Here is a 24,106-nt window from a genome sequence, read left to right as displayed (position 1 = left end):
ACACACACACACACACACGCATTCTCTCTCTCTCTCTCTCTCTCTCTCTCTCTCTCTCTCTCTATATATATATATATATATATATATATATATGGTTAGCACGTCGGCTTCACAATGCAGAGGTACCGGGTTCGATTCCTGCTCCGGCCTCCCTGTGTGGAGTTTGCATGTTCTCCCCAGGCCTGCGTGGGTTTTCTCCGGGTGCTCCGGTTTCCTCCCACATTCCAAAAACATGCGTGGCAGGACGATTGAACACTCTAAATTGTCCCTAGGTGTGAGTGTGAGTGCGAATGGTTGTTCGTTTCTGTGTGCCCTGCGATTGGCTGGCAACCGATTGAGGGTGTCCCCCGCCTACTGCCCGAAGACAGCTGGGATATAGCTCCAGCACCCCCCGCGACCCTAGTGAGGATCAAGCGGCTCGGAAAATGAATGAATGAATGAATATACATATACATATACATATACATATATATATATATATATATATATATATATATATATATATATATATATATATATATATATATATATATATATATATATGTATATTCATATTTATATATATATATATATATATATATATATATATATATATATATATATATATATATTTGGGAGGGAATATACAGTACTACTAATTCAACGTGATAGGAAGGTGCTAAGCAATATTAGATTTTAGGTCAGTAAAAAAAACCTTTAAATTGCATTTCAAAGGTTCTTACCCCGCTTCCCCCCACACACTCCAAAGATGGGCAGGCACCCCAGAGACCCAACAAATCGTAAAGCAAACCCCTAAAAAAGGCACTTTTCCGCAATAAAATATGTCAATTGCAAAATTCCCATGGAGAAATTTGATTGACAGTTTGAAGCCGCGCACTTAACTTTAAATGTTAAAAAAATGCGAAACATGTTGTCCTATTTTGTCAGCTTAATTGTGAGCGATTTGGTTTTCACTGCTCATGCTACATTCCAATTCAACTTGGGTATATCTTTATGCGCGGTGACATGCTCACGGCTAAATGGAAAACCATTGCTATTGACAGGCGATTTGCCCAACTTTTTTTTTTTTTTTTGCAACACATTTCAACTAGTAAGCTGCACCTCATCACATATTGTAAAGGCAGAGCAGCAAGGCTAAAGAGTCACACTCTTTATTTGAACAGTTTGCTTTCTTTCCAACCTCCTTCCAGAGATCAACAATAATTTCACAAAGAGGTGATCTCCATGCACTAATACCATCTAATACCATCGACACATCTGCAATATTTTCCTTCAAAAGTCTTCATTTTAACTCAGAAACTGTCTGGGGACAACGAGTGGATGTTTCCCAGATGCATCAGAGCAGAATGAGGACAGCCAGCGTAGGAGGAGGAGAGACAGCGTCTGGACTTGATGTCTGCTCTCCTCAGCACACATGCAAAAAAACTGTTGATCCAAGGATCACAAGAGCCAAAAACACACGCTGCTTTCCTTGACTCCTGATGATATTTTCATCTATTTCCTCCCTCTTAAGCTGTGCTCGGGGTGTCGGGACTGCAGCCAGGCAGGCGGGAGCTCGACGGGAGATATCCCCTTACGCATGAGGCGAACCGGAGCCAGCAACAAGAAGCGAGGAGGTGCACGGGCCCGCATGGAGCTGGAGTACAAGGTTAGAATAGTGACAGTTAGAAACGTGCCTTATTTTGACACATTTGACAATAAAACCACTGTGTGGAGAAGTAAATGCATGTTAAAAAACAAGCTGTAATGAAATACAAGAAAAACAATAAAACACTCATCGCAATTGGATCCATACTACTGTGTTCTATGATAATTACGTACACCAAACTTTGATCAATATGTGTAAATTAACAACACGTATTGTTAATTTACACTGCGGCGCAGTGGTCGACGAGTTAGCACATTCGCCTCATAGTGCAGATTTGCATGGTTCAATTCCGGCTCTGGCCTTCCTGTGCGGAGTTTGCATGTTTTCCCTGTGCCTGCGTGGGTTTTATACGGGTACTCTGGCTTGCTCCCATATTCCACAAACATGCATGTCAGGCGAATGGAACACTCTAAATTGTCCCTAGGTGTGATTGTGAGTGCAAATGTTTTTCCGTCTATGTGTGCGAGTGGCCGGCAACCAGTTCAGGGTGTTCCCCGTCTACTGTCCGAAGACAGCTGGGATATGTTCCAGCATGCCTGCAACCCTCATCATGATAAGCCGAGTAGAAAATAGATGGATGGAACTATCCAAACTAACAACATATGTTGAAAGGATCTACTCATCAAAACATTTTTAAAAAGTCACGCCTTGATTTACCACGATCTCCAATAGTGGACTAAATTGTTTTTCCTCACTCAAACAGAATGCATTTTTGCAGAATCTGCATTGGACGATGGAGACTCATTCCCCGCAAAAACCTGACTCTGGCAAAAAAAAAAAGTTTATAATTTCTTTATCTTCGACTACTCTTCGACGACGACTTCGACTCTTTTGAAATATAATCAACTTTGGATTGTGTGTGTGTGTTGTTAAAACTTTCAAATAGAATATTCTTGATGCAACTCAAGTTAGCGAGCACATTGGTCCCATTAAATTCAGGTCATCATTTTGAAGTGAAAACACAGGATAGCAAAGGGACATCAGAATAAGAATGTTGAAACACGCAGAGTGGCCCGTTCTCATAACATTAGGGTCTACAATCACAGGTCATGATTTAACTGTTATGTATTCTAAGGGGGAGGGAAAAAAATCAAAGCCCCCCTACCCTCCTCCCGCTGAACCTCATCCTAAATTATTGGGAAGGAATTTTATGGAAACTCCCATAAAGTTAATGATAGAGTGAGAGGAGGTGTGTGTGTGGGGGGGGGGGGGCGTCCTCTTTGATTTGTGTAAAAATAAATAAACATGTTGGGAGTATAGCTTGGAGCATTAGAATGTTTCCTGGCATGGTCCCAGCATGTGATGAAAGATAATTAAATACAGGGACAGGAACGTATCATTTGTCTCATTTCTTTCCCTATTACGGGGAGGTCATGATCTTATCGCTGTGGTGGAACTACTACCGACCAAGCATTACCTCACTGGCCTCATCTTTCTGTCTGCACACTTTGGGACCTTGCAAGTGTTTATAAAAATAAATAAACACAAACGAAAGGTGTTTTGGCCATGAACCTCCAACATCAGATGGTTTGGGTTGGGAGGCCTGGAAAACATCTGTTCAGCAGACGCAGCAGGTATCTACTTGGCGTTTAATCCTTCAAAAATCCTGACTAGGTTTCTTTTTAAAATGGTTGCCATGTGTTGTCCTTGTGATAATCACACATTTTCTCTTTGATAGCTCAAGACATTTTATTTAAACAGTCACTTGATTGCTTATACTGTACCTCATAAAAAGGGCTAATCAATCAAAAAAAAAAACAGTTGAAACGCAAAACTCATATCGAGAAACTCCAATTCCACTAAGGTCTGGATTTTGCGCGAAACATCCTGAAAAACAGAATGCAATGATTTGCAAAGCCTTATCAATCTGAATATATTAATAAAGATGAGGTGTTTCATGTTCAAATGGATAAACTTGCTTGTTTCTTATTTTTATTTTTTAATCCACTCATTTTAAATGTATTTGATGTATACAACATGTTCCAAAATAGCCGGGACAGGGTATGCCAGCCACAGTGTTACATCGCCTTTCAAAAAGCGTTTGGAAACTGAAGACACTAATTAGCTAAGTCCTGTTATTGGAATTCGTGCCCATTCTTACATGAAGTACAATTTCAGGTGCTCAACAGTCTGTGGTCTCCGTTGATGCATTTGTTTCATAATGTGCCACACATTTTAATTGGGAGACAAGTTTGGACTGCTGGCAGGCCGGCCAACTACTCATACTCTTTTACTACAAAGCCACACTGTGTTTTTTGTATTTGTTTTATATATTGTGCTTTTTTATGTGAGACAATGATCAACCCAATCTGAGCTTTTCCCACCCTAATAAGTCCTCTGAGTTTACATGTGTTTCCATGAATGTATGTATGTACGTATGTCGAATCAAATACATACGAGGGCCATATGATGATCACAGGCCACAGGTTGCCAGACCCGTGCTCTCCAGTCCAAGTGTGTCCATTCGTGCTCCTTTACAGCACCAACAGTTCTGCTCGTTGAACAGATAAGAGGCCAGCCCTGCTGCTGGGTTTCTGCCAGCCCACAATCAAGATGCCTGTGCCAGATTATTATGCTGTAAACAAAGTAGCGCCGTGTAGTGGACCATCAGGCCTCTTGTATACTCTTAGGATCAGTAGAGACTGGTGGATCAATGTAAATGCAAATGAGTGTTGAAAGCAAAAGCAGATAAACGTGAGCTACGGATAGAGTACAAAAGGTTACAAAAACAGCAGTGGCAGTCAATCAGACACGAGCTTAAACAATGTACTGGTCTGCATCTGGTCATCGTAGGGGATGTTGCGGGGGTGGGGGGGGTGGCCTGCATGGAAAGATCCGACAACACAGGATACTCCCCAAACGATGCTGGTATGTTGGAAATTTGACTCAGTGAGGAGAGCCTGTATGCGCACAGCTCTTTGGAAATCAGATCTTTCCTTATTTACGAAGTCTGAAGTTACCTTTGATCGTGAAACCACGTGACTCACAACTGAACTGAAAACAAGGTGAAGCAAACACGTGGAATGTAAAGTACCGGGAGTGATTGCAACACACATTGTGGAAAACAAGATGAAAGCACATAATTTACTGTTCATCCACGACACAATGTTTTTTGTTCGAGCAGTTTACTAAAGCATTCCCCAGATCTCTGCAAGGGTGATTAACAAGTTTTTAGGTTTCTGTCGGTAGATTAGAATGTTTGCAGGCCACTTCCTGGTTTAACCACTAATAATAAATATATTGTGTCTACAGTAGTTATCTTCAGCTATCAGTTCTTGAGTAAGTCCCAACAATATTAGTCATTCTGTGTGGTGGATGTGTGGTGGAAGAATAGATGCCTGTCAGTACTGTTCCATGTCTAATGTGTTGCTCCACCCTTTGTGTTCAAATAGCCATTGCTTAAAGGGCATTACACATACAGTACATTTGACAATAAAGTTTATCCTATTCTATCCTATTCTATCCTATTCTATCCTATCCTATCCTATCCTATCCTATCCTATCCTTATGAACACCACCGCCAGACATGGTACCGGAATTTCTTCGCCTGTCTTATAGTATTTGGCATCGGGGTTTTTTTTTCCGTTTGTTTTTGCATTAAGGTAGCGGACTTTCAGGCAAAGTTATATGGACAAGACACGAGGTGTAATTGTCTTTGTTTTATGCTTCGATTTGATGTTAAACCTTATCTGAAAATGGTAATAAACAGCTTGAAGCCTCTATTTGAACAATTGTTCACTATTTGTCAAAGTGCTGCATACTGTGAAGTGAGTTGAGCTCATTGCCACCATACCAATTTGGGTCAATAAAAGTTGAGAAACACTGCTCTAGATTGATGACACTGTATTTCAGCAGCCCGTTAACAACAATGCACGTGCATGAACACCATAAACACTGGACTGAAGCAATAGTGCAAAGGGACTGGAGACATTGCGGTTATATATAATTATCCTTCACTCGTGGCGGCAATGTCGGAATGAACCACGGCATTTTTCACAACGTAAAAGGGGATGCCGTAAATAGTTTTCCATCCATCAATAGCACGTATTATCTTTTCGCACGGATTGAAAAAAACGTGACGACTTGTGACAAGCCAATAAATCACAAAAATGTCACGAATAAAAGCTGCCTTTCACTGAGAGCCTGAAACGACCCGCTTTCACTTTGCATCGCTCAGTGGAAACATTGCGTTTATGGCTCCTTTTTATGATGTCATTGCACAGGTGTCTTTGCGACCTTTGGCTACGTGTAGGAGGTCCTGTTAGCTTGTCCTCAAAAGTCTAGCGGGTCAACCAACATTTGACTTATTTGGATGTGTTTATTTTGTTTAATAAGCAACAGCCTTGCCTACAGAAACCCTTATGTGGAGATACTAGAATTGTGAAAAAACAAACGTACCACATTATTTTGTTGTGTACTGTTTACGATGAAATGTCATTTAAAAAGTACTCCAGTTCGAATTTATAATTGTACTGTTTTGGCCATGCAGAGGATGATTACAGATTGTACATTGTCTTTAGGTTTAAAAGGTTGACTGTTCAGATGCGCACTTCCATATGATAGCAACCAGTCTGCGGTGTACCCTGTCGCTTGCCCAAAACAGCAGTTAGTCAGAAAAACGTAATATTGAATTCATGTTTGTTTGACTACCGATCTATCTATGCTGTAGAATGTACAATTTTTGACCACCAGGATGGAAGATATTCCATCATGACTCAAAATGCAAAAGAGAACAACAGTTCTCTCAGCAAAGGGAAAAACAATTCCAGAGTGCTGTATTTGTTGGGCTTTTTTTCCCAATCAATCTAAGTTAGACGGTCACTTCCTTTGTTGATTCCATAGCTGGGGGTGAGATGGTTCGATCTTGACTCGAACTATGACAGAGAATAAGGGGAAAATCCAGGAGTACTGCATTTATGATTGTTTGTCCACCTGAATGCAGGCACGGTGCTTAAGGTGACCTTATTTTGATTTCCCAAAGAGGACACTCAGCCCCAGATGAGATGCTCTGTGAGCATGTGTGTGTGTGTGTGTGTGTGTGTGTGTGTCTACACATGAGTTTATGAGATGATCTCCGACCAGCACTTTTATTAGACATTGAAACATATGTGCGAAATATGCACCATTTTTTTTATGCGGGAGTGAAGGTGACAGTTCCCCTGTCGCATTAATAGCAAGTAGGGAACATATATTCCTCCAGACAAATTTAATCAGGGGTTCACACCAAAATTGAACAGGCTATTTCACCTACCACAAATTTTTTTAAAACAATTTATTAATTAATCCGTTTGGGAATTTAGCTGGTGATTTTTCCACCTCAACAACAAGCACGTCATTGTCTGCGTATACGTTGGATCACATGGGACCATCCTGGCCGGGCTGTTTGTCGGGTCAGCAGAGAAGACAAACTCGCGCGGGTGACTCACTCGTCTGCCTGATGTTCCAGTCTAATCTGTGGCTTGGCACCGGAATCTGGTGTGTTTACATAGACGCGGCGGGGAATCCTGCAGTTTGTACACGCGGTATTTAGAAAGTAGCAAGGACAATCAACAGATTAAGACAATAAAAGAGGGGAGCATGAAATATTCACTTGAGATTGAAACATAATTCATTCTAATCCACCTGTCCCAAATTTAATGTATTTAACCATTAAACGACTGTATGTGGATCACACACGCATGTGCACGCTGTACCTTAAAATTAGCGCTGTCAAGAGATTTGTGAGATTAATTAATCTTAGTCGGTAATTAATTGATCTAATTAATTTATATTTTAATCTCGTCTAAAAATTGCAGAGAAAATCCCTATTTTCGTTTTAAATTCATTACTGAGCAGTGACGCAGATTAAATGATTCACATCACAAAAAAGTGGGATTATTAAGTGCAGTATTTTATTGTTTTTAAACAGACAGGCTCTGAAATATCTCAAACTATGTGTAATCACCCACAGTGGATTTTAATTTGGGAAAGTACAGGGCGAGTACCAGCGGGAGGTGAAGAAGAATGTAGGCATGTGGAAATATTGTGCTTTAGGGTCGAAGGTTTGAACTGCGACTGTAAATCTGCGCTACGGTGTTTTAGCAGCCTCATACTGTCTTAATAAAAAAAATCAAAACTGAGCTTTATGTTTATAAAGGCGCAATGTTTTGCTGCTGCGCCTTTTGTATAGATCGCAGAAGATTGTCTGCTCGATGTACGTAATCTATATTGACATTCTGGTGTGAGAAATCCAAATACTGACGATCATATCAACCTCCATATTTGAGCGTGGTTTAATGATGTCGAGATCAGAATCTCTTTGCCTATGTCCTGATCAAATTGACCAAAAACGCGTTAGACCAGCTGTCTATTGACTGTGACAGACGAAGATGTGGTGCAAGATTGGGCAGACTCGCCATCAAATTGCGCTGGGTGCATGTCGAATGATGGAGCCTCGCGAACCCTTGGCACTGCCAACAAAAATGAAGCCCCAAAGCCATTACATCACAAGATTGTTGTCACTTCAGAGCATGCGGAATACACTCGTTTGAAATAAGATCAAGAAAGAAAGACGGTAGCTCCAAAAGAGATTAAAGAGGTGCCCCAAGTCTTTATTGGTTGGTGATCAGTGTTTCATTCACTGGCCATGCTTGGTATGTTAAGTTGAATGAGAACATTCCCGCAGGCTAAAAAAAAAGCATGCCAAGTGGAACAGTATATTTACAATCAAAACAAAAAGGGTACTTGCACAAATAAAATACAGATGTCATCTCTTCTCAACTGCAATTATGTGGTGGTGGGCTGATTTTCTTTTATTGCTTGGAGATGAGGTTGCAGATTGATGAGTCATACCGTGTTTATTGCCTTGTATACCATCTGCTCCCAAATGGGTGGTATTCCTATCCTGTGTGAGCCCTGGATAATTATTGAAGTGTCAAGAACAACAACAAAATCGCTCATAGATGCCAGGGAAAAAAAACCCAACACTTTGATCTGATGGAGAGGATAAGACGGAGATAGAAGGAGGTGTGCTGTGATAAATGGGTGGTATGCAGCCGAATCACGAGTCCCTATCAGTCGACCTCAAGTGTAAAATGTGCCGATAAAATGTACTTTCTTTAGAAGTACAAAGATTCATGTCGGCTCAACTAAAACAGCCATGTGATTTATCAGTATGATTGAAAAACAAATCTATATATACCGTAAATAGAATTTGATCAAAAACGGTTCCTGGGAAACTTTTTGTCAGTTACCAAGTGGCACTAAAGTCATCTTTTTATTGCTTTGAAGACATGTCTGACTGCAAATGTACTAATAAATAAACATTCCGGAAAGGGGAAGAGAAATATTTTGATAATGACAGAGGTTTTTCTTTTTTTAAGTGAAAATAAGCACGACAGAATTAGATGGCTGGCCCCCCTACATCAACACAAGTGGATTTAATACAAAACACTCAACATCTGATTGCAGTGCAGACTTTGAAGTTCAAGATGTTTCCATTTTCAGGGACTTGAGATTCTTTGGACAAAGTGACTTCATTTTGTATTGCCTGAGCCAGAGGACGTCACCCATTCCAGATCCACCACGAGGTGGAATGTTTTGGCTCATGAGCAGTTCCTTTCTATCGCGTTATGTTTCTTTTCGCTCGTCATCATTATTCTGATACATGTTAGACTTCTTGTGTTCAAAGACTGAAGCTTCGTCGTTGTGTAGGAAAGCATTCTGTCATCCACATAATCAAATGAAATCCGCAAGTAGAAAACATTTTCTGAAGGCAAGTGCATCTACCCAAACATGATGCAAACCGCTTAACCTCACGAGGGTCGTGCGGGTGCTGGGGAGTAGATCAAATATTTAGATCTCAACCCAATAGAGCATCAGTACTCACAATTAAATTCAGTTTTATATTTGTCCAAATACTTTTGACCCCTCAGAAAATGGCGATATCCTGCATAAAATGGCGGTAAATGGTGAATGCCAGTTTCACCGAAACACATACACGTGTTGGTTGTTTTATTTCAAATCAATTGTGGTGCAACTTCATCAAAATACTGTCATTGTCCAAATACCTCTGGACATAACTCTCTACTGTTGATTAAAATCATCACATCTATGCTCTCATTTCTAATGATACGTAATGTATTTTTGTGAGTGAGGCTGAATGTTAATATCAACTATGAGACATTAAACTGCTAGCTGCTATTTCCTTCTTTCTTTTTTTTCTTTTATTTTTGAGATGCAAATTCCACCACGCCGACTAAAACATTCCCATACATCACATTACCAACTTCCAAATACAGGTGGTCCTCGGTGACCAACGGTCCGACATAGTATGTCTCTCACTTGCTGTCTTTCTCACGGTTTTTCATTAAATTGTATTACGTTCATAACCAGAAGTGTTTTAATACACATATTTACTGTAAATAGAGAAGGTAATTTATTTAGGGTGAAATATCCCATCATGTGGAAATTTAAAATTGACATTTGGGAAATAGGAAAAGTTCCCCAGATATCCTGAATGAGTGGAATAGTCTGAATCTAAAATTGTTTGACATGGCCAAGAAATTAAACATTGCAGGGAGTAATGTGAAATTTCTTAATTTAGGTATTGTATTTGAACATTTCCGGGATTTGGGGAATGGGAAGAGTTAGAGTATTATAATTTTAGCGAATATTTTTTTCTGATCATGTGATTTTAGGGAACCGTTTTTTTTTTTCTGAATGTTTGCAGTGCTGTCAAAGTACACAAACAAATCGAGCTAGCCACCACAAATAAACAGACAAAGGTCACTGGGGGTACTTCTCTCTTATATGCAGTGCAAAAGTCTAAGTCAACGTTGAAGATACGATGCCCCCCTGGTGCCTAACTTTGAGTATGTTTCGGAGTCGTCTCTCTGCTCCCTCCTGTCGCTCCGCTTGTTGATTGTCAGAACGCAGAACCCCAAGTCTTCAACCAGACTCGCTCTTCTTAAAGTCTTTGCTGAATTTGAACACCAAAGAGGATCCCTGTGAAGAAAGGACACGCAGAATTAGTGTTAATTTATTTTGTTGTTTTTTTTTAAGGAAGGAATGAAGGAAAGAAAGTGATGCAAACAAGAAGAAAGCTGAGACTCTTTTGTCTCGTCAATACCATCTAAAACCCGCTGTCACAATTCCAATGCATGGACCACTACACCTTACCCTAAATGGACTTGCACTTTTAATTACAGCATCGAATAACATATAGTCAAGTGGGACGTAAAAAAAATAAAGTGGCCAGTAAATGTCGGTCAACAGAAAATACAGTATTTTCCACGCTAAAGGGCGCACTGGATTATGAAGCACACCTTGAATGAAGAGCCTATGTTATAAATTTTCTCACATATTGGACGCAACGCATTATAAGACGCAATCTACAATGCATCAACTAGATGGAGCTATGCTCAAGGAAAAACCAACAGAACGATCGGATGTCCTTAAAACGTATATAATAAAGCAGCGACACAGTTCACTTAACCAGCAGCAAGTTATAACATTGACTCGTCAACATTGAACTCTCTTGCCACTGCTCAATTTTCGTGTTCAACTGCGTAACCGGTTGCCTTAAGTTTGAACTCTGCGTTGTCAGCATGTCTCGAGCAAGGAGCCATTTTGGGGTCGAAATATTACCGTAATGACCGTACATAAGGCGCATTGGATTTTAAGGCGTGCTGTGAGCTTTTAAGGAAATATGAAGGCTTTCCGGTGCGCCTTTTCGTGCGGAAAATACGGTAGTCACTTTAGCTTACGAGCAGAAATGGTGGAAAAGGCGCAATAAAACGATTGAGAGAGGGAGAAAAGGATACATGACAATTTCATCACTTCAGTTGTCCCTATTTGAACAGCAATGTGTTGAATTTCCTTCAAAGCAATATCAGAAAATTTGCATGAACGAGCTGTTTAATGCATCAGCCCTTTTCTTATGACAAGGAATACGGATTTGGGACTTTAAGTGTGTTAGCTTAAACTAGGTGGACGAAAGATATGTGGCATTTGAAAAAAACAGCGTAATTTGTCTAATTCTCCCAAGCTATGACAGTTTCATCACTTTAGTTGTCCTTATTTCATCTACGTCTTGTATTTCCTTATTGTAATAAAAAATGTGCATGTTTGAGCTGTTTAATGCAACAGACATTTTCTTACAATTTTGCCTTATAACGGTAACCCGAATTGAATTCTGACTCAGATTCAATATGATGAAAGTGTTCGCATGTTCCTGCAGTACCGACAGTGATCGAGAGAGGCAGAGACAGTCACACACTCATGACACTAAACGCTAGCACACAACCAAGGCGTCACTTCTTACTTACACAGATACCACTGCACTCACTCACTGTGGAGCTTACTTCTTCTTCCCGCCTAATGACATATTTTCAGTTTTTTTCTTCTGTGCCTCATTGAACAAAAGACATACCTGTATGTTAGCAAGTGGCTTTGGATGGGGGCGCTGCGCATGCATGCATGTGTGACCGTGTGCACCTCATACAGACGTGACTTGACTTTTGGGGAGTTGGTGCCCCCTCGACACGAAACATTTTGAATTCACAAAATTTGAAAATGTTGACTTGAATACGGGTTTTCAAAGTGTGGGAAAGTAAGTCGCTAAACAGTGACCATCCAACAACTTGTGGCACGGCATTCATAATTCCACTTATTTGTTTTCTCTGGAACTTTTATTGTTTTGTTCTTGATTGTAAAGTGTCCATGAGTGTTTTGAATGCCGCTTATAAATCAAATGTATTATTATTATTATTATTATATTATCTGAAAACATTCAAAATAACATGTAATGCTCTAAAATGCCACAAGATGGCGCTTGGTTTGAGTGCCTTGTGCATTTGGGGGTAGGATAATACAGACATACGTATACCGTACATTTGTCGCTCTTTGCTGCGGATAAATAATGTATGTCTCTGAGCATTGTCATATTATCTGACTGCAGGTGTTACTCTTCTGTTTGTTTTTAAAGGTCCCTTGCTTAAAGCTGACTCATATAACTTTTTGGGGATGACCACCCCCTACATCATATTGACCAAGGCCACTACTGAAGAAGATGACACAATGCTGATTAAGCCGCTTATCAAACATCTTGCTCTATTTTTCAGTGTTTGACTTTTAATGTTTTGTGTTGACCGATCACATTATCGTGCTCCTGTTTGTAAAACGGCAATGAAATGTATTGTTTTCATTTTATTTATATTAATTAGTTTGTATTATCTTGAGCAGGAAAAAAAAAACTATAATTTCCATGCAAACAACCAAAAAATTGCCAAGAATGATTCCATAGTTGGCCAACAAGGTGGCTGACCTAAAAGACATGAAGTTCAACACCAAACAACAATAGGGAATGACCCACTCTGCCTTTATTGTACCGCCCGAGATATTCGACAGATATCGTCATCACAATGTCAGAGAAGCTAGGAAAAAAAAATAAAATTAACCGTCAGGAAAAAATTCTCCCAAGTACCCCTTAATTGCTCGACAAGGTGCCTGACAAGAGTTATATCCTGCAACGCTGATGCAATTTGTTAGCTCACCAATGACATTTTACAGTGTGCTAGCTTCAGCGAAGTTTGTTTAGCAAAGCTATGTGGTGTTTGAAAAACATAAGGTGTAATTTGCCGAATTCTCCTAGGGTAAATTTGGAAAATTATTTGATTTTAAGAACTGAAATTTTACTTTTAACATGAGGTTGAAGTTATTTTTAAAATCTTTATTTTTTCCCAAACTTTGAAAACCACTAGATGTTACACCAACCCAAAGGGCTTTTGTGTAAATGTTCAATAATCAATGACAGAAATGTGACGTCAAATTATCAAGAGGTCTGCATCTGGATGAAGTGAATCTCTCTGTTCAAAATGGCTCATATTCGAGACAACGACTCAAACACATACACAATAGATTAAATAGGTTCTACCTCTGTCATGGCATCATCAATCTGTTTCAGCTCTTCGTAGTGGTCTCGGGAGTCCCTCAGCGGTTGAACCATGATCTCCTCAATTTGAGGGAAAAGCTGTTTGAGAAGACCGCAGAGAAAGGCTTGTCCAGGTTTTTCCACAAGCGACACGCGCAGGTGAAGCCTACCTTCATGACGGTTTCAAACATGGGTATGAGCACAAACTTGATGAAACCGATTTGGGCGGTGGGCTTGGTGACTTTGTCTCTGTCCATGAAGGGGGCCACCGGGAGGCCCTCTGACTTTTCCCGGTCACTCTGGGAGACGCAGATGTTGGCATGCATTATTTTCCTGAAGTACATTTTTGCGTGCTTGACTTTGATCGCTCACTGGTTACGTACAGTTCTGTTGGGACTGTATTTAACTTTGAGTTTAACGCATCTGCTGAAGAATTGTTCAAGTATTTTTTAAAAGTAAAATATGAGTTGGTTGAATGCTCACCTGCATGAAGTACTCCTCCAATAAGCAGTCCACCCACGGCTCGGCCACCTCGGTGGGCCGCACCTCATTGGAAATGTCACAGCATTTGATCAATACCATCTTGAGCTGAAGATATCACAAAAGTTCATGAATGAAAGGCATTATTTTTCAAGACTTACATTCTATAACAAAAGCTCTCAACTTTTTCCAATTATAACCGCTCCTCAAAAAAACATTTTTCCCTCATCATAACATAAATCAGCTCTGCTATCTGAAAATCCAGGGCCATTGTGAAGTAATAAGGGTAGACAAGGACAAGCAACACAGAGTGGCTAATGTTCTGTTCACATAAATGTTTTCTCTCCATTGAGTGACCTAATTTAAGTTGTAGTAACACAGCTCACCACTAGATGGCACACCACACCCAAGACTTCTGTATCATAGAAGACCAAGGGGCATGGGGCCAATGCGGCAGTCAATCATATAGCAATGGGGCGGTTCCTGCCTGGACCTTTTTTTTGGGGGGGGGGGGGTATTTTACCAGAGCAACCACCACTCAGGAGGCTCCATTCACAGCATCTCGTGCATTTAAAAGGGGTGCTATGGAAATGGCCAGAGCTTTTGCGGCCGCCCCCTTTTAAACTGTTTCTTTGACTTGCTGCTGACTTGTACAACCTTTGGCAGTCACAATTATCTGGAGGGAAAATTAAACACGTGATACATGACTGTAAGTACTTCCTCCTGGCCTTGTATGAAAGTACACATGCGATAGCTGTCAGCCAGATACGGATTTCACAGAAGAACTAAGTCGCATGCTGCCTTTACTCATCTAAAACTGGATATAGCCAATGAAGCCGCTCGTGCTGTAAAGTGCTGACATGATGTATTTACACAGGTCACATGCTCCTCGTTGGTGAAGTCGAAGTTGTCCACTTTCTGCTTGAATGAGTCCAGTATCTCGCCATGTCTTGCCATGTCAGTGGCCAGGATGAGAGTGATAATGGCCTGCAGTCAAAAGAGCAGAGTTAGCTTTTTGTTCAGGTTGGCTTGAAAACCGCACATGTGATTAGTTACTCCTCTCTAATGAGATCCAATTCAAACGCCGTTCCCCAAAAACTGCTTTTATAAAGATGTTATTATCGCAACAGTATATTTGCAGGAACACTTAATTGGCTGTTGCTTTAAATCTGGATCTGTTCATCAACTGTCCAACCATTCACCTCTGGCCATGTTTGTGCAGATTGTCTCGTGTCTTGAATGTCAATCAATGTGGTAGGTGTACCTAATAAAGTGTCTGGCGAGCACATCTGTAGGCCCACTCACCTGTCGAATCTGTTTAAATGCTTCGGGATCCACATTTGCAAAGATGTTGCACTCAGGAAGGGAAATAATCTGAAAGGCCACCGCACAATGATGGTTCTCCAGGGGTGAGATGTCATTGTAGCGCACCGCTAGCTCCGTGCGTGCGTTGATTTGATACCTGATCGGTGTACAACATGGGTGGATGCTTTTTAGAATGCTGATGAAAATGCTCTAAACTACAGCAACCGAGCCCAAACCCCCCTTCCCCCCTCCAAAAAACCCAAAATGAAAATCTCCGGATCAGCATTGGGGTGGAATAGCGGCACAGTTCAGCAACATCAGTCTCAAAACATTCTCAGGTCAAAGTCATCTCCAGTGCTTTATCAGTCACCATGCACAAATAGCAAATCTTACGTGTTGTTGTATCCAGGGTGGTCCAGGTCGTGACACACCGCAGCTGTCATTAGAATGCCCATATCAGTTAGAGTCAGCTTCTCCTGCACAACAACAGTGAAAGTTTATGCAAATTGGGAGGTCCAAAAAAGGTCAGGCTTTCAGGAAAATGGGAAGCCGCACCTGCAGGTTGCAGAGGTGGATCATGCCGTACATCATCTGACTAACGCAGAAGCAGTGACGGAAGTTGTGGAAAGGGTTGTTGCGGTAGTTCTCCTGAATGGCCAACTACATTTGGAAGAGAAAGGAAGTGATTCTTCCAACAGGTTTGGATTTGTGCAACCATTTTTCCCCGTAAGAAAAATCCATCCATCCATCAATTTTCTAAATCCGTTTATCCTGATAACAGTCGCCGGAGCCTATCCCAGCTGTCTTCGGGCAGTAGGCAAGGGACACCCTAAACCGGTTGCCAGCCAATCACAGGGCACACAGAGACAAACTTTTCAACAAAAAATTTTGAGTGTCCAATCAGTCTACCTCACATGATTTTTGGAATGTGGGAAAAAACTGGAGTACCCGGAGAAAACCCACGCAGGCACGGGGAAAACATGCAAACTCCACACAGGAAGGCCGGAGATGGGATCGAACCCATGACATCTGCACCGTGAGGCCGAGGCGCTAACTACTGGATCACCGGGCTGCCCCCTTAAAAATAATGCAACTCTAAATACTCCGTTTCAGGGTTGATCGGAGGTCATCATAAATTCTCATTCTTACCGCAGAAGTGTTAAATACACAACTTGAGGCAAGCCTTTTTTTCCCCCTTCCTGAAATACTTTGTACGATAATAATATTGTATTTGTGTCGCAATCTGGTGTGTTCTTAGTCCTTACCAGCCAGCGTTTGAGTGTGATGGGGTTCATGTTGAATTCTTTCACCAGACCCAAGTCATGGTACATATACTCCAAACAGCTCAGCATCTGATGCCGCACAAGATGACATCCGTGCAAAAAGCTGCGATGAAAAGCATCAACGATAGCTAGCTAGATGCTATACATACCTCATTGTGTTCCCAGTGCCAAACATCAAACGTTGGTTTCTTCAGCGCCTCAACAGTCTCCTGAGACAGTGTATACTGTAGAGTACAAATGCGTAAGAAGAAGCAGAGAGAATCTCCATTTGTGGAGGTTTCGTGTCTCATCAAACGCACCTTTGGGTAATTGGGCACATCTCTTCTCGGGGTGACTTTCTTCCCGTCGTCGAAATTGTATTTGCACGGGCAGTTTATCCTAAAGCAAGAAAGAAAGCACAACATATTTGGGTTCATGTCGAGTGCTAAGTCTGGACAGAAGAACACATGGCTGTTCACGCCTGAGACAGGAACTGAAACTATGGAAGTGCTTTGGCTCATGATTTCTGTTGAAGTTCATTCCGAAAGGGGTTTTGCCGCTGAGTGTGAGGGCCTAACCGTTGCGATCTCTAACACCAAACTCATGCAACCAGGAATTCGGAGCACTTGGAACCTGACATGGACAAGCCCATAATGTGTTGGGAAGGTAAATATTGTATTTCCTCTCCAATAATATCCATCCTTCAACACGCCGTACTCCAATTTGTTGCCAGGGATGTCATTCGCTCCAGAGCAAGGAAAGCATCCCTCGATTACGCTCGAGCTCCAGAAGATAAAGTCTGAACGCCAGGTTTTCATTACATTACGCCACGACAACGAGGCTCTTCGGTACTCAGTGTACGGCTTTTTCCATTTTGTGTTAGCATTAAATTAGCCGACTTAAGACAAATCTATGATTTAAATAAACACTGTGTAACTTTGTTTCTTGTTATTAGTTAACTTAGACAGTTAACTTAAACCGGGAGTGGCAATAAACAGCGTGAAGCCTCTTTTTGGAAGAATTGTGCCGAACGGATTGAAAGCGAGTTGAGTTTTTGGTTCACTGTCACCATACAGCGCTCGTATGTCTCTCATTTTTGCTTGCTTGAATTTAATTGACTGGCTTTTGTCCGACGGGCGCGTAATCCATGTCAAACGTCAGAGTCACCTGCCGCCACTTCTCGATGTCATCTCATCGCGAAGCTTCCTCAGATCATTTTTACACTTCTCAATCTCCACCACCTTCAACCCCTCCACTGAAACATAAACACACCAATTCATACTTTTCATATTTGTGGCGTCGCACCGTATTGGATTTGTTTTTCTTCCAATCTACTACTTACGCTCCACTCTCTTTTCCAGCATGGCAAGCCTGTTGGTGACCTCGGTCTTCAGCTCATTTATGCGAAATGCTCTGCGAGGAAACCGCATTGCGTCATTTACAGCAGCCAAAGGGGTAAAAAATCAAAAAAAAAATCAATTAACACGCCGATTGTTTTGTCATGTGATTGAGTTTGCCTTCAATGGGCTTTGAGCGGCGGTGCCGTCGGGTATGTGTGTGAGGTAGGTGTAAGCGCCGGCTGCAGTCAGGGCATAACATCAACAAAAAACAACAGAGGTGTCACCTGCTGAACTGCTCAGCCACCTGGGACAACACATTCTGAAACATGTCCTCTTTCTCTGCACAGACAAATACGTCAGAAAGTCGTCACTTTGCTCGTTTCACGATTGCTGTTTACTCATGATTGGATATGGTCGTGGTCGTAGGTTTCCTTACCTCCAAGTTGGCCAGTAGACAGGGGCACAACTTTGTACAATGAGCTATACACAAAGCAGATTGTTAGTAGAAGCAATTTCATTTTTCTTTTCTTCCCTAGAGGTACGTTAAATCTAAATAGACAACTTCAAATTGAATTAGGACTATATCAGAATGTCCTAACTTGAAAAAGTCTGAGTCGGGAAATTTGATAGTACGCATACTTGGGAGAATTGGTGGGCATGGTGGGATCGATTGAGACCAAGGCGCCTTCGGGATCCACCATCATGATTGCAGTGTTCCTATAAGTAGAACATACAAAGAAATATTAGAATATGGTAAATCCAACAGCTATTATTTTGAAAACAAAAAAACAAACAAACCCAAAACACCCCCCCTACCCCAAAACAACAACAACAAAAATTTTAAAGCCTTCCTCATTGCAAATACTCTAAGCAGTCAGCATTGACGCATAAATAAAAAGCCTTAAAAAGGAACTTCAACATGATTTTATTTCTTTAAAAAAAACAAACAAACACAAAACTAGTCATGCACTGCCCCTATGTGGTTTGGAGTTGGAGGTGCAAGCCAATATTTTATAATAATAATAATAATAATAATAATAATAATACATTTTATTTGTGGGCGCCTTTCTAGAAACTCAAGGACACCTTACAACAAGCAGTTGAAATCACGAGTACAATGTTAAAAACAACATCAAATAAGATAGGAAAAAAACCAATTATCATATTATTTTTATATTATTACAATAAACAATCTCTTTCTCCTCCTCCTTCCCATCATAACTATGGATTGACTATGATTTACTGGATTTAGGATTTACATTTCCTTTTGGGTGACCTGCATCAGGAGATACAACAGCCCACAATTTTATCTTGTCATAAGTCAATAAAATCTAAATAAAATCAAATAAAATAAAATCACAGTCAATAGCACAACTATAAAAATTAGGCATATAGTATTGTCACCAAAACGATTTCACTGGGATCATAATTGTAATGACAAATAAAAAAAAAAATGCAGGTCAAGATAGCGGGAGGTACCTACCTGGGGATGTTCGAAGAGGTACAAAGAAGCTCCTTAATGTCGCATGGACTGCAGTGCCGACTGAACACCACCTGGGAAGAACACACACGCAATTGCATTCTTACGCGACATTTAATGCAAACTAAAAACAACATGAAACGAAAACACATCAAACCTAAAGGTAATACATTGGGCCCTGTTATGCCCTTTGATGTTATTTTGGTTGATACAAGGCCTCAGTGTTGCTTCACAGGGCGGGGCAGAGTGATCATATACCACTCGACAGCTCAAAGCATGAACAATACATTCAATAGAAAAGAACGCTTTGAAAGAAGCTTCTATATTCTACAAAGAAATGTCCAACAGCTCAAAGTAATTCTGTGATTCAATGGCATGAATCGTGATAGAAAAAGGGCATGCGTGTGGAGAAGAAAATGCAACACAGGAACAAGTGACGGTGATCTTGCTGTGACCTTGAAAAGAAGCAGGTGTCGCAGACAAACACTGAATCGCAGGTTCGGCCCCCCCGAGCAGACATGTGTCATCAGCAGCTCTCTACTTGAAACACTTAGCAGACAGCCAAGTGTTGCAAATAAGCGTATGTGCGCTTGCAATGATGCTGAATGAAATCTAAATGTTGACAGCTTTTTGCAGTTTCTGGTTTAGAATGCTTTGTAAGATGGCTGCATGGTAATAACAGCAACTTTATTGCTACGGTATTTGGCAAATACTTCCCAAGTAGGCAGTCAAACTATATGATGTCTCCCGTACGATCAGCAAAGAGAAGCTAAAGAAAAAGTCCAGTGTATTTAGTATCATGAAAACAGAGCCTATCGCACCGATATTTCATTATTATAGACATGATGACAAAAAGAAGACAATTTTGGGGAAAATAAAAGAACACACAGGAATCAAGTATTCGAAAGTGGTTTCATTTGCCAACTGAATCCAACTCACTGCAGACATTCTCGGCATGCAAGCGATAGAATTGGTCTTTTCTTTCTTCTCTCGCTATCGGAAACACCTGTAAGGTTAAGTGCGCTCTGTGGCAGGTTCATTTTTAGATCTGACTCAGGTGAAGCGCGTCATGGGAATACTTAGAAGGTACTTTCAATTGAATTAATGGTGCATACGCACACACACACACACCTCCCTCGTGTTTTGGTGTTCCATCTGTATATAACATATATTCAACGTTATGATTGAAATCTTTCCTTTACAATAATATACTTGTGTTAGCTCTTCCAATGGGTCAAAAACTTTTTACACCAAATATTCATCCTCAAAAAAATATTTGGCTCTGCAAATACCAGCGTAATGACATTCAAATACAGTTATGTGGTAAGCACGAGTGTTCATAAAAAAATGCATTTGAGTTGATGTTCTTGTAAGCCAACTACAGAGTTTGAACATGAATACGTCGTTTGACTTTTGGAGAGTGCTTAAATAAGCACTGAATTATGGAACATTAAAATTGAAATGTTGAAAAACAACAGTTCATAAGATTTGATGCAAAAGTTAAATACAACTGAATTCAACGTTAAAAGATATTTTTTAAAAATCCTGTCCAGGACAAAGTAAGTTTAAACAGGCTATCTGCATCGCAACAAGCTTCGTTCTAATATGTTGAATTCATTTCATGTTATCAGCTTTGTTAATTTGATTGACATTTAATTTGCCGATTATTACAATACAACGAGAGAGATTTGTAGTCTTGTCGTACCACACTCATCTTTTTCACTCGATTATCTTTGATGACAACAAAACATGGCAGTAAAGAGCTCCAAAACTACAATAACTTGGAATAGGTTTATTTTCCATTTTTTTTCCCCAAACTCACCTTCTGCATTTTCCCGTCCACATCCAAAAAAATGGCTTTGGGGGCATAGGAGGAGGAGCTAGAGCCCATGATGTTTGACCTCCCGCTCCTCTTGTGCTCCCGTGGCGATGCTGACTTGGATTGGCACTGATGGGCAAAGTTGAACAGGTTGGACGGTTTTCTATCACATACAAACAAAAAAATAAATTAAAAAATAGTTGTGTGTGTGTGTAGGGATTGGGGGCAATCCATAATGGACAAAAACAAGAGGAAAACAAGATAAGAACAAGTAAGCATCCTTCTTTTCTCTTCCAAGTTGATGAAACACAAATTACATTCAGGTCAAATTAGTAATAACGTGCTACCGATACTCACAACGCAAGGCCGGCAGCTTCCCCCCGACGGAGAACGAAGGTAACGTCCCCTGGCTGACGACGCCGCAGCCGACTCCCTCTCGAGACGCGTGAGCTGTTCAAAATCGCAACTGACGGGGTTGACGGAGGAGAAAGGAGGCGCTGAGCCGAGCGATGGAGATGCGGTGTGCGGCGTGAGGGAGCCACAAGGCTTTGGTGTTCCATCAATATAACAGGCTCTCCTGGCCAGTTGCCAGGGGACCGTTACTATGGTGAGAAGTAAGACAACCCCCTGTAACCCTACGCTGTGGTCACAGGCCTCCACGTAAACATGATGAGCATCAACAGAGATTTGTTGAAATGGTTTAACCAGCCAAGAAGGGAATCATACCTGCATCGAGCAGATGATTTATACGCATCCACGAGGGAAACCATTAAGACATTTCTAAAGAACAGTTGGGTCAAAAATAACCCAATGATGGGTCAAAAACGGCCCAACTGCCACTCGGGTCAAATAAGTAACCCCCAAAAAAGCACTGCAAAATTCATTTGACCCAATATTTGGGGGCGGGGGGTCAAATGAACAATTCACAAAACCACTTCAAAAACTCTCCCACAATTGGTTTGTTCTTCATTTGATCCAACTTTATAGCTTAACCCTTTCAGGGACACTGGTTACCTTATCATGTTATCAGGAGACGGGTTATCATTATTGGTGCATGAAAGGGTTGAATGAAGAACTCAAAAAGTGTGCGGTCAGTCTGTTTCTGATCCATCATTGGGCTATTTTTGATGAAACGTCACCATACAAATTACATCCTGCACGTCGAATCCTCCCTACTGCTGATCGTTGCTTGCTTTGTTTCATGAATACGTATCGTAGACACGCACACAGTCATTTCGTCTTCTGTGCTTGTCTCCTCCTCGCCTTGTCCACTCGTGAGCTGACCTGGTTCTTGAGAGTAGCACACCAGATGGTTTGGTCAGGTGAGTTGGGACCATGCAGCCACTTGATGAGATTTCAGAGTTGGGTTTCATTTTTGGTGACAATTTGCAGTCTGTTGATCTCACACACACACACACACAAACAATAGGAAAAGAAATGCTGCGTTGAACACCGTGGAGAACCCACGGGGTCAAATTTGGCTCCTGTAAATTCTGCTACTCAAGTGCTCGGCCCTAATCCTAAATAAGGATTAAAGCATTGAATATTTGAATAAACATATATTTTGGCGTACAATGAACATATAGCAATACAATACAATACAATACAATACAATACATACTGATTTATATAGCGCTTTCACAACAGCGGCAGCTGTAACAAAGCAGTCATTTAATGTATCATTCATCATTTTCTAAAGAAGAAAATGGTTCTTGTGTTCTGCAGGGCTAATTTTATTTTCATCAAGTAGTTGCATAAAATAAAATAATCTGAATATGCAGCTGGATCCAGCTGGGAGTAAGTCACATACCTGCAAGTCTTAAGCAGGTCCCAAGTCACAGTGGGAAAAAAAAATAAAAAATCAACCAAATCAAGTCACCACCAAATTTCAAGCAAGTCAAGTTGAATCCTAAACTTTTACTTAGGAAACACATTAAAGGACATTTTTATCTCTAAAAATAAAATGAAATGAAATGAAATGTGTGTGTGTGTGTGTCATATTACAGTATGGTGGATTATTTTCGGTACTCCTTGTTTCTCTGACTGGGTCCTAACTCGATCATGGAACACTCAAACGTAGTCCACTATGATCCACATTTTGTTTGCCTCACTTGACTGCATGATTTCAGCAACAACTCTGCAGGATGGTGGGTGGCGTACAGTTAATTCAAATTTCTCTTTATTTATTTATTTTGCTGAACTGAAATATTGCAGCCAGGCTGCGTATGTGAGATCGGCCGATGTAAGTATTCGTCATATTTCCCCCATTTTCATTGAGCCTCTTCACAAACCAGTCTCCAACCCCTCACTGCCAGTTATTTAAATGCTTATCTACAAACGCTTACTAAGACCAAATAAGACCACCCGCCCATGTCTGGGGAATTTCAAATCAACAGGACTTGAGTGAAAATGCTCCACCAGGCAGCGTGTAGGAGGTCATTAATTACTGATAGAACGCGTCATGCAGGATCTCACACACTAACACCGGTGATACACACATACACGGAGACGCAATCCATTTCCCTCGAGGCTAATTACCATCGCTGTATCCCACTGCCTAAATCTCACGACAAGTGCCACACGTCGGAAAAGACTCTGTCATGAAGGTGTGCGAAAAGAAAAATGTGATGTCCAACAACTGACCTAAAACTCACATTATGTGTTTTGGATTTTAGTAATGTGTACGTGATTACAGTGGAGCCTTTCCCAGCTCTCTTCAGGCAGTAGGCGGGAGACACCCTGAACTGGTTGCCAGCCAATAGCAGGGCACACAGAGACGAACGACCATCCACGCTTACATTCACACCGAGGGACAATTTAGAGTGTTCAATCAGCCTGCCACGCAAGTTTTTGGGATGTGG

General features: G+C 41.0%; 1 protein-coding gene across 3 annotated transcripts; it reads right to left on the bottom strand.

Annotated features, from left to right (window-relative positions):
- Positions 1–8,209: 8,209 nt before the first annotated feature.
- On the bottom strand, positions 8,210–21,810 carry pde9ac (phosphodiesterase 9ac). 3 transcript variants are annotated; one of them, XM_052077412.1, is made up of 20 exons: positions 21,603–21,810; positions 21,249–21,408; positions 19,430–19,500; positions 18,586–18,663; positions 18,383–18,426; positions 18,231–18,285; positions 17,949–18,019; positions 17,774–17,861; positions 16,927–17,005; positions 16,777–16,851; positions 16,610–16,696; positions 15,900–16,004; positions 15,738–15,820; positions 15,345–15,501; positions 14,913–15,026; positions 14,043–14,147; positions 13,730–13,858; positions 13,563–13,658; positions 11,956–12,032; positions 8,210–10,633 (listed from the first exon to the last, which is right to left on the bottom strand). In XM_052077412.1, the coding sequence occupies exons 1-19, from the start codon at positions 21,803–21,805 to the stop codon at positions 11,988–11,990; spliced, it is 1,845 nt and encodes a 614-aa protein (XP_051933372.1). In that variant the 5' UTR covers positions 21,806–21,810; the 3' UTR covers positions 8,210–10,633; positions 11,956–11,987. The 3 variants fall into 3 exon arrangements, with proteins under 3 accessions (XP_051933372.1, XP_051933371.1, XP_051933370.1); XM_052077411.1 differs by having other exon boundaries at positions 11,956–12,038; positions 21,603–21,809; XM_052077410.1 differs by lacking the exon at positions 11,956–12,032 and having other exon boundaries at positions 21,603–21,809.
- Between the last annotated feature and the right edge of the window lie 2,296 nt (positions 21,811–24,106).

The sequence above is a fragment of the Hippocampus zosterae genome, chromosome 10 (genome assembly GCF_025434085.1).
Source record: "Hippocampus zosterae strain Florida chromosome 10, ASM2543408v3, whole genome shotgun sequence".
NCBI classification, from domain to species: domain Eukaryota; kingdom Metazoa; phylum Chordata; class Actinopteri; order Syngnathiformes; family Syngnathidae; genus Hippocampus; species Hippocampus zosterae.
This window is presented reverse-complemented; position numbering and strand designations above follow the sequence as displayed.

Coding starts and splice junctions, on each gene's coding strand:
- pde9ac (XM_052077410.1), bottom strand. CDS start 21,805: ATGGAACACCAAAGCCTTGTGGCTCCCTCACGCCGCACACCGCATCTC. Junction 18,664..19,429: donor ACCTCTTCGAACATCCCCAG/GTAGGTACCTCC, acceptor TTCTACTTATAG/GAACACTGCAATCATGATGG. Junction 18,286..18,382: donor GTCTACTGGCCAACTTGGAG/GTAAGGAAACCT, acceptor TTGTCTGTGCAG/AGAAAGAGGACATGTTTCAG.